The sequence below is a fragment of the Hyposmocoma kahamanoa genome, unplaced genomic scaffold, assembly GCF_003589595.1.
Source record: "Hyposmocoma kahamanoa isolate Upper Pololo Valley unplaced genomic scaffold, ASM358959v1 62, whole genome shotgun sequence".
Lineage (NCBI taxonomy): Eukaryota > Metazoa > Arthropoda > Insecta > Lepidoptera > Cosmopterigidae > Hyposmocoma > Hyposmocoma kahamanoa.
The window spans coordinates 6717555-6733484 of record NW_020653850.1 but is presented as its reverse complement, the minus strand read 5'-3'; the positions used below and the strand labels follow the sequence as shown (position 1 = coordinate 6733484).

The 15930-nt window shown below is 34.6% G+C and overlaps 2 protein-coding genes across 2 annotated transcripts in view; one reads left to right on the top strand and one right to left on the bottom strand.

Moving 5' to 3' along the window:
• LOC113229741 (Kv channel-interacting protein 1-like) overlaps positions 1-2917 on the top strand; it is a 234984-nt gene extending 232067 nt beyond the window's left edge. Inside the window, exons 5-7 of the mRNA XM_026463424.1 lie at positions 883-956; positions 1247-1459; positions 2320-2917. Coding sequence (XP_026319209.1) covers positions 883-956; positions 1247-1459; positions 2320-2430 — 398 coding nt within the window. The 3' untranslated portion in view covers positions 2431-2917. The remainder of the gene's footprint in view (positions 1-882; positions 957-1246; positions 1460-2319) is intronic.
• A 6003-nt stretch (positions 2918-8920) lies between these two features.
• Positions 8921-13672, bottom strand: LOC113229610 (delta(14)-sterol reductase). The gene is made up of 4 exons (XM_026463270.1): positions 13539-13672; positions 12167-13455; positions 9774-10191; positions 8921-9275 (listed from the first exon to the last, which is right to left on the bottom strand). Exons 2-4 carry the CDS (start codon positions 13451-13453, stop codon positions 8989-8991), a joined length of 1992 nt encoding a protein of 663 aa, XP_026319055.1. The 5' UTR covers positions 13454-13455; positions 13539-13672; the 3' UTR covers positions 8921-8988.
• Between the last annotated feature and the right edge of the window lie 2258 nt (positions 13673-15930).

Below are 15930 nucleotides of genomic sequence, written 5' to 3'. Positions count from 1 at the left end.
AAATAGCACTTGTATTTTTGTTGTATTGTGGTGAGAAATAAAAAAAAAATTATTATTATTATTATTATTATTTCTTCAGCATTGGAACCCTGCTTGGTGAACATACAAGCACTTGGGATTTGCCAATATATCTCAGGGTGACGGGCGCAGTAGCTGCCCCTTAGATCTTTACGATTTAGAGGTCTGAGTGACACTGCAACTGTTATGGACAGGCGTGTAGCTTACATCCGGCACGCGACTTGTTCATCCCGTCACCTGATATATCATAAAAAAAAACTTGACAGCACAAATCAAAATCGCGTCCATATGTACCAAACGCAACTTTTATATTTATCATCATCTCAGCCTGTTAGCACTCATTGCTGGGTATAGACCTCTTGCACGACAGCTCAATCGGTCCTGTGCGAGTCTCATCCCCAGTCTTCCGACCATCTACCGGTGATAAATATAAATAAAAGCGGTGGTCTGCCTCAAGGACGTCTCGCTCTTTACACACACTCTTGTATGTGTTAACCGATTCCAAAGAAGGAGGAGGTTCTCAATTCGTCTGTATTTTTTGTATGTATGCTACGCGATTACTCCGGAACTTCGACTCTTCATAACTAACATCAACTGCACAAACTAAGGGTTTAAAATTACTTTCAAATTTTAGTGGGGTAATTATACAAATCATTACAGTTGCCAACAATATTACCTAAGGAGGTGCATTCAGCTTAAAAAAAATTAAACCGACGTCAAGATGCATATTAAATATCCAAAAATCGTTCCTACATATATTGTACAGGTACACATATTACACAACATTGTGATCCAGTAACTCCAAAACGTAAAAACAAAAAAGTAAGTTAATAACAATTAATTGTAACTTATTCTTGTTTACAGCGAATACCGCCCAGTACGCACACTACGTATTCAACACATTGGACCAAGATAGAAGTGGCTTGTTAAGTTTTGAGGTGAGATATGATTTTACCATTCGAGTACCTAATAATATACCTACTTACTTTGTACCTATACAAAATATCACGTTGGAAAAGTGAAATCCTCTAAATAATCTCAAATAAGATTGAACCTCATTGCTCACGCCTCATTACTTAGGAGGAATTGTAGGCGCAGTGTTGAACCCTATTGAGGTTTATTTGTGTTAGGTTACCTTACTTACTGAAGTTGCATATCTTTCGCACATACCTAATACTCGTACTTCTTAGCTGATTTTCTACTATAGTAACTTTTCTATGCATTACAGGAATTTGTTACGGGTTTATCAGTATTATCACGGGGGACGCTAGAAGAAAAGTTGCGGTGGACATTTTCTTTATACGACATCAATGGGGACGGGTGTATTACTAAGGAGGAGATGACGGAAATCGTTTCTGCAATATACGACCTTATGGGAAGAATAGTGGACCCCGCTGCTGATGAAGAAATTGTTAGGGATAAAGTGGAAAGACTGTTTCAGGTAAACGATTTGGACTTTTTGGTTACCTACAAAATTACCCAGGCCTGTTTTCAGCGTCGTGGGTAAATTAAGAATTTTCGTCCACCTCTACGAATAATTACTCTTTTTAACCGACTTCAAAAAAAGAAAAGAAGGTTCTCAATTCGACTATATTTTTTTATGTTACACCGATTTTGATGATTCCTTTTTTGTTCGTAAGAGGGTACACGCCTTAGTAGTGGTCCCATGTATTTAAAAATATTCCACCTCTAAGGGTGGCAAACTAGGAGATAAATCCAGATTCGCGCACTTTCCGGTAAGGGATTTCAATAAAACTTGGCAAATAAATGTAATTCCACAATCTTTTGAGGTCAGTTTTTTTGGTACTCTGTACTGAGATTATTGATATCTTCTTTCGTTTAATATAAAGTCGTTTCATTGAATTGTTTTGTAAATAATATCTTTTACCATATCATGTAGGTACTTGGTAAATGCAGTCTATACCTCTACGAGTTTACAAGGTTGCAGTCGTTAATGACTGTGTAACTATTTGTATGTGCAGTTTTAGTAATTCTTATGAACGCTAGAGGCGCTGTACAATTTATATTATACAAATATTAACTATACTGTAACCTCATGGCAGAGGTACTGATACATCAGTGATTTTCAGGTTAGTTTTTTTGTACTCAATTTTGGTGACAATTTCTTTTTATTTAAATATTTGTAGAATATCATCATGAAGCATTATTTAATATTCCAGTGCTTCAATAATCACGATGATATATTCGACTAATTCAATAAAAAATGTCATCAAAATTGAGTACAAAAAACTTATCTGAAAGTCACTGACATAATTTACAACTCATTATTTTCATCTACAGAAAATGGATCTAAACCGAGATGGCGTATTGACACTGGACGAATTCCTCCAGTGCTGCGTCCATGACGAAGCAATCACGCGGTCCATGGCGGTGTTCGACAGCAACTTCTGACGGCCTGCGGTAGGCACGGGCAACAATTCTCGTGCACCGTAATAACTACAGGATAAGCTACAGCACGCTACAACATCGCACTCATAATAATCGACGTTTATGTATGAAATGATTTTCGTATGATGAAGACTCAATTTTATATGGGCGCGATATTGCCGACAATTACTTAGAGGTGTAGCTTATCTTAGTGGTGTTTTATTGATAAAAAATATCGATAGGTTTATGACATTTAGTTTCAGAATCGATAAGCCTATTCTTCAGTTGCGTGTACGGTAGTTAACGAAGTAAATAGGTCTCTATGAATGCATGTTTATCTAGTCGGAAAATGGGCAACATAGCCATCACATCCACAGAAATAATAATGGTAATACTGATATAATATACAGTTTAGTCTATTTTTCAAATTCTCAATATTATTATACATCCGTATGATTCAGTAGAATTTTTCCATGTTACTTGTATTGTGTAAGTACGTGTAGTTGTGCAGATAATATCTTGTATGTTTATCAATTTATCACTTAAGCAAATGGAATTGTTTTATGTATTTTGTGAGAACTATCTGTTCTACAGAAACCATGGAATACATCGTCAAACGTGAATAGAAAATGCTTAAGTTTATCATATTTTCTATAAGTGTTACTACTACTTATCAATATACTTCTTATACCCTTGTCCTATAAGGAAGGAGCGACAACATTATTTATGATGATAAATGATCATTTATTATAGGTAGGTAACGCAAATAAAAAAATCATGTCGAAGATACCTTTTACAAACGCCGATAGTCTCTTTGTAGATAAAGCAAACATGGTATGAAAACAATCTTAAAATAAGCATTAGTTTGTAGATTCGAAAGCGCAGAGTTAGAAATATCTATAAAAGCTATTTTCCCTGAATTACCAAAAAAGTAGTTTTGAACTGAATAATATCATCGATAATAATTAAAATTCTAAAACTCTTACTATTAGCTATTCTTCTAGATGTAACTTCTATTTAGGAGAGGTAATACAAAAGGAGCAAGTAATATCTATTGGAGGAACAAATTGTACTCGTTATGTTCTCGATTTTAGGCAAGTCACATCACAATAACTAACATGTCAATATATAATTCTAAATATAATACTACCTAAAATGCTATGTGAGCCTTTCAACATTTTCCCCTTTCACTTCTTATTTAAATTCCGGCCATTTTTATTAGAACGCTTAGATTTAATGTTTGTTCAAGATACGATATTACTTAGATAATTTTATTGAAAGTATATGTATGTGTGTATATGGCCTTATTTAGGCGAGTAAAAGTAGATACCAGTGATTGCTTTCATCTTAATATTCAAATTATTTCATGTCCATAAATTTCAAGTACCTATACAATTTTAGGCCTACGTTACGATATAAAAGTAACTTCTTCACTTGTAGGTATATACTAAATTACACGTATTCAACAATAAACAGGTCATAAACACTGCCATACAGTCAAAATATTTCCCGGTCATTTCTAAAACTTAGTTTCACAAATTGTGTCGACAATAATTTGTATGAATTGAAGCACCGCTCTATTCTAAATTAATCACGCCAATTTCACTTGGTTCTCTATTCAAAAAGTTTAAGTTTTCCTAAAACAGAAATATCACAATATTTTTTGAAAACCAATTTTAGTAAACTATAAAAGAGACAATGTTTAAGTGATAATTAAATGAAATATTTAGGTACCGATCTAATTTTGTTAATCGAATTCTATCCTTGTTATCTTTAACAGATCAAATTTAAGAATAAAATATTTTAAGAAATTACCTACCTACCTATCACGATTGTAAATAATATTGTACATACATAGATTGAAACTTAGATTTACGTGTGTATATTTTCATAGTAAATGTTAAATGGAACCAAATAAATAGATGGAGTTTAAAATTGTTCAATATCACAATAAAGGTCATAATTGTAGGTCTCGACATGCTTATAAATAAACAATAGAGATGAATATAATATGTTGATTAAAACGAGATCAAAATAAGCATATATTTGCCTACAATATTTGTTTTCATGAGTGTAACAAATTATATTCGAGTCGGTAATATTTTCTTTATTTACGTGAAATTATTAAACTTATTGGTCGAGCTTAAATAGTTAAGATTTATTGTGTGTCTTCCTATAAAACGTAAAATATGTTATTTTAAAGCCATCCCTTTTGGTTATTACGAGATATTTATTTACTACACAGAAAAAATTGTTTTCAAATAGAATGTAGGATAAGTGTTAAAATTCAAAGTCTTATGAATTGAAAAAAATATTAGATAATTATATTACTACATTATAATGAAAAAATATCTAATTACCTATAAATACTATGAGTTTGTAAATGTATTATTTAACGATACACATCCTCGTTTTAAACAAATGTTCGTAGTGTTAAAAAATGCATTTCTTCGACAATTTTTTATCAATGTCTAAAAATATTTGTGTAAATATTTATTTGTGCCAAACTGACATGTGTAAGCCATCAGTGTGTAAATGCGGCTGTACTTTATAATCATTGTTAATAACAACTAAATTTGAAACAAATAACTAACTTCGCGATTCCATTCCAAATGTTTTAGAAAGATCTTTTGAATACTTATATTGGAGCGTTGTAGACACGAGTTAAGAAAACCAGGAAAAATTTAAAAACAAAAAGATTATTTATGAAGATGGCTCAAATCTGCTATTCAAATGCTGGAAGAACTGCACCAATCGACATTAGAAAAGATTATTACTTTACGACTACAGTACGCTTGATGCTAAGCAGTTCAGTAAGGTTTAACCTTTAACGTCGTTTATGTAAACAAAAGCAGTCTCCTTTTTCTATATACCCTAAAAACTGATTGCTATCATTATATTCGCTGTATAAATTGTTTATCCAGAGCGTTACTTAGGCCTATTTAAGAGAAAAATGTTAAAATATCGACTTTACTATAAGTTCCATGTACTAGTTTAAAGTTCACAGGTACTCGGTGTTAGTTATTTTAGTGTACCTAGATTGCTGTTGCATGCGATGTCATATCTCTAAATACCTACCTATAAAAGTAAATCTGTTTTTCTATATTGAGTTTTGAAATAATTTTTAGATATATTCCGCTTTTCTTTTAGGAATGGAACTACATATCAAGTCATCGTGTCATTTTAAAGTAAATTGTTCCATTTTGCATCTTATTTTCTCTAGTGATTCCTCGAAAGTATAATTATATAACGAAAGGTAAAGTACCTATGTATTTATAAAAGTATGTATACTGATTTTCATTGGTACCCGACTCGAAGTACCTTAGCGTGGTCGAAAAGAGCATAACGTATTGTTAGAAACGAAATCTGTAATTAGATATTTGAATATTGAATTATTTACAAATTGTATGTGTATTTTATAGAAAAATAAATAAATGGAATTCAATTAAGTTTTATTATAGTTGTAGTAGTATAGTTAACGTCCGTATCCTCAGCACAGCTTAATAGAGGAAACAATAGTATACGGGAATTCAGGAAGGTTACACTACAACAAAACACGAAGTTTACCTTTGTACAAAATAATGTATTAAACACAAAAAAGGTTTGTGACACACCAATAAAAATACGATTCTATTTAAAGATCATAAACATAATAATACATTGACGTATTTTACTGAAACTTTGCTAATAACTGTCCCTTTCAGACAGTTTAAGAAATGCTTTACAACTGGTAATTTTCTAAGTCAACTACATTTACAAATACAAATCCAATTTTTTTACAAGTTGTGTTAGTGTATACCTAACGTGACCATCCCGCTTGACAAAACAGGACACGTGATAATATACTTAAAAAATGGCGCGAAAGCGTAGCAGCAAGTTTTGAAATAAAATCGAGTCTTGTCGCCCGCGCTTTTTATCCAGTTGTATGTCATCCGTAGTCCATGTGCATTGGCAGGAATGAATCGGTGGCGTGATGTGCTGGGCTGCTTTTTTAAATTTTTTATCATTGAACTTTTTTGGGTCTTTTTTTACTCATTAAACATATCGTAACTATTATAAATATGTGTTTTATTTTAACACGGCGTATTTTATACGCGCCGACGACGCACGTATACGCGACGCAGACGCGCTGTAGTCGGGCGTATGTATTGCGCATTTTGACAAAAAATAGTTTTATGTAATACGAATAAATATGTTGATTGATTGAATTTTAGTTTTGTTTGTTAATTTCAGTTAGTTTTTTTTAATGAGGCAAATACATGAAATTCCAAGTGTAAACTCCAGTGGAGTATATAAGCTTGCTTGCAACGCGATGTTTGCGCGCGTTTGAATCGATTCAGTACAACGCGTATACGCGCAGATGACGCGCGTATAAAATACGCCGTGTGCATAGACTCTAATCAATTTACAGGCGGAGATCTCTGAGAGAAAAAATAATGATCACGTTATGTATACCACACTCACTTATTAAGAACACATATTAAATACTTATTACATTCATTATTACTAATAATTTCACTTAATTATTCATGTATGTGATATTTATTAGTAATGTAATGGATAACATAATTGCGCCTTTTAAAATATATTTAAAATTAACTTGACTCAAATTGAGCAAAAATTTCCAAATGATATGGTGTAAATGGCAAGTATTTTCTTTCGTTCTAGGCGGAACCTGTTGTCATTATCGACAAATAGTGTTGCACTTATGATAGTATTTCATACTATCGATAGCAATATAGACATTGTCACTAATATTCAAAGCTACGACAGTATCCATAGTCTCACTATTGAGACGTATAAATCGTGCAACACAACCGAAAAATAAACTCTAACACTCTAGATGAGAATTTATTTGCGCAAACTTGAGCAACACTTGCATTAAGTGTCTCTATAAGGAAAAAGCAACCTGTCCAAGACATGTTAGTTATTAAATGCTTTTGAAGCAATATTCTATATTATTGTTATAGTTTGAGGCACACTTTCTTTTAAATCACACATATCATAGAGAAATTTTATAAATTACAAACAATTATGGAAGTAAATTACAATTAAATATAGAGCATATAACTAGAGAGATTGTACAACCAAGATTCAAATTTGAAATTAATATCATCGTAAATTGTAATAATTATTATTTATGTCGTAGAGTAAAAGTCGATCTTAGGGTTAAAAATAACTAAAAAATAATATTACCTAGTATGTTAAGAAGTCGATTTTTGTACTTTTTCATTACACTGACACAATTTGAAATGTTCTTACTGTATAGAAGAAAAAAAATTATCAATAAAAAACAAAACCATAATTTAGAAAGTGTAAACCACGTACTAAAGTACCAAGAGCCGTAATTTAAAAAAAATTGAGGAGGATTTAGATACCTTAGATTACATTCAAGAATAATCGAAAAATAAAAGATTAAAATAAATTAAATTGAAATAAAACCATCTCAGCTAATTTAGTGTTAAAATTTGTCCGGTGGTCTTTTATGGCAGGTCAATAATCTCAAGTATATTATGTGTTACATAAACTTATGTAAAGTTGTTACAGAACTTGAGATCTTGTTCACTAAAATTAATTTCAAAATACAGTGATGTTAGTAAGAACTATTCACATTACATAATCAATATGTACAAAATATTATATCCATCCATACCATAAAATAAATTTATTGTTAGAATAAAATACACATTACGTAAGTAATGGTGTCCTTAACTTAAAAATCTTTCTCAAAACTTGACTACGTAACAATAGAATATTTGAAAATCATGTTCAGTAAGAGTCACCACATATCGTCGATGTATTGGCATATATAAACAGGGGACCATGTTTTAAGCTTTAATTACTGTTTTAAAATATTTACGTCCTGTTTTAAAATCCAATTTTGGTATTTTAAGTTTTAAAATTGAATTTAAAACTGACATAAATATTTAAAAACAATCGTGAAAAATTAAAACAATATGCTCCTGAAAAATTTTTCGAAATGGCACTTTCGCCCTTTCTACAAAACACCGACGACATTTCCACACAAAATCGCATTTTAAGCAGGTCAGAAAAAACGTTATGTCCATGAAAAGCGAAAAAGGCGGTGCGTTTCGCGTCGGCGATACAAGCGGAAGCGAAATATGTAACGGCTTTTTAATAAGGGCGCTTGTTGCATGGACGTAAAGCTTTTTCTGATCTGCTCAAGCCGATTCCGTGTTAATAAGTGTGGTTACTCCCAGTGTCCTAGCTTGACATCGATTTATATAATTATGTTATTTTAATACAAGGCTGCACTCTGTCGGCTAAGTGCGAGTGCGAATATTTTGTTATCTATTAAACTTTTGCCAGCTAAAATCACTAACTACTGATTCAAACAGCAACACTGGTCCTGAAGGACACTCACTATCAATGCCACTGGGTTGTTTTGCTTCACGCATTTAGCCGGCTGGATCATGCCCAAAATTTAACAATACATGACCCTGTGCTATACCAATTTTAGACAATATACCATTTAAAAACATGCTCTTCTATGTCGAGTCCAAATCAGAAGCACAATGAAATTAAAAACTTACTTAGTCAAGTTTAAAAATGTGTAAATAGTTATAGTACCTTAGGTATGATAACAGAGGGTACTCTTTTGCAATACCTTTCCCATGCGGCTCCGTAACGACGTCTGCACCGAGCATAGTCCCGCCAAGCACGATGCAGAAGGAGTACAATTGTGAGCAGAGCCGGGGCAGCAGCCATGTATTGCTTCGATAATATTCCAGGTAATGCCAGTGCAATGTGTATCAGGATGTCACCAGTGTAGTTTGGATGGCGTAATACACCCCAGAGGCCTGAGACAAGCAATTTCTTTCCATGGAATGTTGGCATGGAGTCTAAATCTGAAATATGATACCTCGTTACAGAATTCATTCGCTTTTTAATTAATTACTAAGTTACATTACATTGTAAGTTGATTAGTGAGATATATTACTAATACTGATAGTTATTGATTTTAAGTAGACAGAAAAAGAAACTTAGTTATTTTTAACTTTAATGAAGTTCAGTCAGAGATTTTAGATTGGCCCCATATGAACATAAATGGATTTAGTAATAATAAAATAAATAATATTATTTAAAAAAGTTATTGTACATTAGTAGAAGAGTACTTCAGCCACGTCAAATATTATAAAAAGAAATTTCATTCCTTGTTTGTTGTGTGAACTTCAATGTAAGCTTCTTATTTTGGATTATAACAAATGGCGTGGCTGATTACTGCACCTGGGCTTTGGCCCAACTAGGACTACAACTAGCAACTGCTATATTAGTTGTATTATGATGGTTACCAATAGAATGTTACCACTAAAATGAACCCTTAGGCAGTTATTAATGTTACTTACGTGCCAAACGTGGTTGTAGGGGATTTTTCCTGAATTCATATTTAATGTTGTTACTGATAAGCATAAATAAAAATCCCAGAGAGTACAGCACTGAAGCGGCGATTAAAGCATTAGTTGATAGAGCCAGGTTGGTATCCGCAACAAATTTCGAAATAGTCGTAAAATAGAATGGATAAAAGGCGCTTGATACTAATTGAAAGTACCCTAGTCCTTCAGATTGCCAAAAGAAAGTGCTAGTTATCTTGTACTCCTTCATAATAAAGTTCAGAATGTAAACAATTTGCATCATAGCGTACAGTAAGGTTGTAGGCTTGAATTGGATTTTGCTTAGATATTCCTTGTAGTTTTCCGTAGTCAGATTTGTTGCATCAGCTGGTAGGTGGATTCCATGTTTGAAGATAAGAACTGCCAAAATGAGCTGAAAAAAGGAATATAACAATTAGTTAATGCAACGATCTCAACTGTAACTTAATTTGCATTTTTATCACCGGCTACCGGAAACTAAAGTCAGTTGAACTGATTGTAAAAGGCCAAGTCATAATGTTTTCCACAGAAGCTAAATATGTCAAGAATTTAAATCCCTTTAAGTAAGAAATATTGTATATCAAATAAAGTAATTAACCAAAAAGGCCTAAGGCGCCCTCAGACAAAGAATCCAAAGTCTAACTACATATACCAATTTTGAGGCCTATACAGCTCTCAGAATGAAAAAAGGCACAACTGCTGTGTAAAGCACACATAGTTGTGCCTTTTTTCGTTACGAGGGCAGGATAGTTATATATGCTTTTGTTTATAGGATGGACATATATTTATCAAGTAGCCTTCAAAGCCTATTTGAACACTACTGCAAACTGCCATGACCATGAATGCTCTGCTGAGTCTGCCTTCTAGCTTGTATTTATACAAACATTAGGACTAGCATGTACCAGTTACGGCTCAGTTAACGACATCCCTGTTTTCATACACCCTTCAAACAAATCCACACACCCCCAGATATCAATGCATTGATATCTGGGGGTGTGTGGATTTGTTTTGGATTAGATTCCTCCTGACACATGACTACAAGCCAATGCTCTGTAACATTCGAGAGCTTTAATTAACGTCAAAAATACCAACCGTGGAAGGACATGTTGGATAGAACTATCACAGGGGCCTAGTGGCACAATCACCAGCTTAAAAGAACAAAGGGTACATTCTGTCCTACTGTTCTTTCAAATAGGCATGAAAAGCTCATTACTAGGCTGATAAACAGCCAGAGAATGTAATAACAATGAAAGCTAAGAAAAACCTTTTGTTCTTTGATGGTACTGGCCTTGACTACAAGATGTAATTAATACTGATCACAATATATCAATTAATACGTTAACCTGACAACAATAGTAATATAACATTATTACAGTCTAAAAAAATAAATAATGGACATCAATTGTCAACACACAATGGACATCAATTGTCAAACAGTCTAAAAAAATACTCCATGGGAGACATGCTATTAATGAATATAACATGTGCATGATGATTATTATAAAAATAGTTGCATTCGAAATTACCAAATCTGCTTACAAGCTATTAGTTCTTTGCATCGAGTATATAACCAGAAATAGAGATGAAGTGTCATTTAATTTGTTTGAACTATTAAAACTATTCTGCCATATCATTACTGTGACAACTGTGCTCCGATTGGCTAGCCCGAGTTCGAAACAATTGACGGGTGTCGTCATTGGGTGTCATCAACTGTTTCACTTCAAATCAATCAGTTAACTTGAGCTTTGCTATAATGGACGAAAATTGCATACTTAATATTTAATTAGGTACTGATGAAATGTGATTCAGTTTGTTTTGTAATTAGATGTTTTGCTGTTTTTCCTACACCACCGAATAGAACAACACAACATTGTTAGAGATATTAATTTTTATTACAATAACAAACAATAAAAAATACAGGTCAGTAGTTGGCCTGTCTATATTTCAGTGAAAACGAGAGTTGATATTTATAAGAGCTGTATCACTAATGTGTTAACAGGAATATATAGCCCTAATTTCGTCTCTATTTCTGGTTATATACTCGATGGCGCTTTGTATACAACAAGCAACCTTGTGGATATTGTGGACATTGCAAAATGCATTGTTATATACATAATAATTGAATACATATTAACAATTTACCTTCCTTTGATTTGTCTTTTAACTTATAGAGTACAAGGTACAAATAGAGTAACTTGTAGAGGTTAATATACAGATACTATGTATGAGGCTATTAATATATAGGATGAGAGCTGGCAACATAAATTGCACACCAAAACAGTTTACTTGTTCCTAGATGCAAGCATTTTAGAAGGGAATAGATGTGAAATTTGTTTTAGCTTTTATTCTAGTATTAATTGCATACTTACAGTATTAATATTGGCAATCCGTGAAATCCAAATTTTGACATCGAAATTCTTGAAAAATGGATGGATTTCTCTTCCCATACAAAAGTCATACAGTGCATATCCCGTATTCCCATAAGGATTCAGTTCAATGTCATCCATTTTTCTACTCTTCACATATAAAATTATGCTCAAAATTACAGCAAAAATGTATGAAACAGTAGCCAATCTCAAATAATCTGACAAAATTTTGTTACTATCATAAAAATTGAAGTAACTTAAAGTGAAAAGCACATTTATCGTAACAATGCTGCAGAAAAATGCATTGAAGTATTGCTTTGTTCCTGTTTCATCAAAACGGTCCGCCTTTGTCCCTAACACAGGCACAAAAGTCAATAAAGCCTGTATTACTAATTGGACAGATATGATTGTCAATGCTGGCCAGCTGAACCAAATTGAGAAAGATTTCAGCATGCTCAAACCAAAAAGATTCTTTGGTGTACATGTTTTTGAACATGACAGAAGAATAGTATACACCACTACAGGAATCAGCAGCATCAAAAAAGCAGATCCTAGTCTACCTCCAAACTCCCATCGGCTGCTAATTTGTGCCAATTTACTGACACTGTCTCTTAATGGAGTGGCTAATTTTCTTGTCACCGACCCAGATTTCTTGTTCTGTAACTCATCCTCAGAATGCTCTTCATCAGAAAATGTTATAGATTGACTTATAGATTTACTGATAGACTTACTACCTGACTTACTGTGGCTTCGTCTTACATCTGGTATGTTATCAACAAATTCCCGTAGCCTACTAGACCGGCGTGGGACAACGTCCTCGATTGATTTCCTCTTTCGTAAGCCATATATGTCATTGGATTTTGATGAATCCATTCCATTCACAATCTCTTGCTCCTCGATAACGTTGTTCTGTGACAACCCTGTTGACAGATCTTTGATCGAGTATTCAGAGCGTCGAGAGCGCGTACCGCGGTAAATATCCAGTTTAGTGACATCGTGTAACTTTACAGTAACATCGCCTTTAATTGCAGGTCGCTTGCCTGGTGACTTTTGAGCAGCAGTCTCTGTAGCTTCCTTTGTTGTTCTTGAAGGAGATTTTCGGGCGGGAAATTTCGATGCTGGCTTGCGGCTCGGTGATTTCCTCGTAGGCGACTTACGCGACGTAGACCGCGTGGCGGGTGAACTTTTCCTAGGTCTCCCAGGAGAGCGCGGAGGAGACACACCTTTACGCGTTCTCGGAGGGCTAACCTCCACTACATTTGGTCTAATCCGACCGCTCCTTGTGGACATTGCTGGAATAAAATTACACAACGCGTTAGCAAACTTCTCTGGTTGACCTCAAATTATTACTGCACAACACACACGCGGTCCTTACTTCCTAAGGAGATTGGATATTCATTGATTCACTATCACGGTATTTGAAATATTTTTGTTTACAGACGCCGATTTCACAACTCGTTTTCTAAACGCCACACACGCTAAAAGCAACAACAACGAACGCCAAGCGCCAACGACGTTACGACGCCAAGGAATTTATTTGAAAAAGTCGTCTGTGATTGGCTAAAAATAGTTGCCGCTATAATTATCCCGGATACAAATACTTGCTATCGCTTTTTAACGACGTACTAGTCCTGTAACGTAAAAAAGAGACAGCTAGCGTTCGTTTTCTTATATTGGTGTCACAGTTCCTAATTCTTGACGCTGTCCGTTACGCTCAGCGCACTGACCAAAAACCGTAAACTACCGCAAAAAAAAAACCGCAAATTGTGTAATGAGTAGCGATGGACGAGTTGTATTTTTTTCAACTCGAGTTAACTCAACTCGGTGTCTGATAGAACAACCGCTAGTCGTAAGTAGAACTCGAACCGACGATTCACCGAGTCGTGCACGATCAACCGGCCGACCGCGAGCGAGCTCCGAAAGTTGCCGAACCGACCGAGAACGAATAGCCGACGCGCTGATGAATGAAGTATTCGACTCGGCGGGAACTGCACCGAGCTAGCTCGAGATCATAAAAGGCAGCTCGAGTTGACTCGTTGTGGAAGTAACTCGAGTTAAATAACTCGACTCGCCCATCGTTCGCGACTCGAGCGTGCGCCGAAAGTCGCCGGAACGAATGAAGTCGGCTCGGCGGTGGCGGGGCGGGTACAGAGTTATTTCGAGTTCATAAATAAGTAACTCGAGTTGACTCGTTGTGGCAGTGACTCGAGTTAATCAAGTTAAATAACTTGACTTGCCCATAGCTAGCAATGAGTGAGTCCTGCTTGACTGCTTGTTTTGTTACAAAAAGTATAATAATCAAACAATTTTAAAATCTAAATTGTATAGTCAACCGGCAACTCCACTACTTTTTTTATACGTGAGGCGCACTATAAGTTTCCAGAATGAATAAAAAGAAAATGCTATGAATGGTAAGATATGAATTTATTGTTTCTCAAAATCTTCTCTGTTAACGTTAATGCACTTTTACAAACGAATGAACCAATTTTGAAAACATTTATGCCACTCCTCCGTGACAATCTCTGAAACATATTCTTCGACAGCCTCTTCAGGTGATGAAAATCGTTGACCGCGTAACTGGTTCTTAATTTTAAGAAATAAAATTAAATGTCACAAGGTGCCAGGTCGGGACTGTACACGGGATGGCTCATAAGGTCGACGTTGTTCACCTTCAAAAATTCATTTTTCTGTCTGGCCGTATGAGAACTGGCATTATCGTGGTGCGAGATGATACGGCGTTTACTGTTATTTATACTTCCGACAAACAAATGGTCGTGTGCCTATCACAACGATTCTCCAAAGGGCTCGTGCAGCGTGCCGGCGATATTTCGCGACTGCGGTCGCAGCGACTACTAACGACGAAATACAGTGTAGCGTGAGGGCGACTAGCGACGAAATACTACCGGCGATCGACCGATAGCTTAATGAATTTCCGAAGAATTATCATACCTACAGGGAAAATGGATATAGTATCAGAACTTTTTGTTGGAAAATTCCGTTTTTCGAGTGCGTGCCATAAGAAGGATAAGAAGAAAGAGAGTATTGTTTTCTATTTTCTAAAAATAATGTTTTTAAAACGCGCCTTTCTCTTTCGAGTTTCCCGCCTTTCTTTTTCATAGCGATTGTATTGGAATGACAGCTGTCAAACGCGACATTGAGAAGTAATAAAAAATACAATTTTTAGGATTTAAAATTCGTAACATAAAAATAAAGAAACATCACGCGCTTTTTCTTTGAGTAATAATGTAAAAATGATAACCTTTTTTATACAAAATGACCGACCTCAAAATTTCGTGGAAATACATCTATTTGCCAAGTTTTATTGAAATCGGTTACCGGTAAGTGCATGAAACCGTAGTTTGCCACGTAAGTCAATGTTTGCCACCCTCAGAGGTCGAATATTTTCTTCAAACTGTAATCTGACCAATACTGGGATAATCTCTTTCCAATAAAAAATAATCATCCATATCGGTTCACAAGCCGGAGTTATCGTGTAAGATACATAAAAAAAAATACAGTCGAATTGAGAACCACCTCCTTTTTTGTAGTCGGTTAAAAATGACCAATCAGTGTTTGAAGAAAATCGATTTAAAGTGTTTCTAGGTAAGATCAGCTTCTATTGTTTTTTTCCTCAATCTACTTTTTTTTTGGTGCAATATCTTCCGATTTTTTAGATTTCCGACATCCGTCCGACACAATTACTGCCAAATAAGCAATAGTTGACCAAATGAAAAGACGCGTGATGCGAATAAAGCTTCGTACTAGAT

Bases quoted from the DNA above. Each gene is read 5' to 3' on its own strand.
- LOC113229610 (XM_026463270.1), bottom strand. From the start codon at position 13,453: ATGTCCACAAGGAGCGGTCGGATTAGACCAAATGTAGTGGAGGTTAGC. The intron at 10,192-12,166 runs GTAAGTATGCAA...TCCTTTTTTCAG, and splicing joins GGATTGCCAATATTAATACT to CTCATTTTGGCAGTTCTTAT. The intron at 9,276-9,773 runs GTAAGTAACATT...ATCATATTTCAG, and splicing joins CCTACAACCACGTTTGGCAC to ATTTAGACTCCATGCCAACA.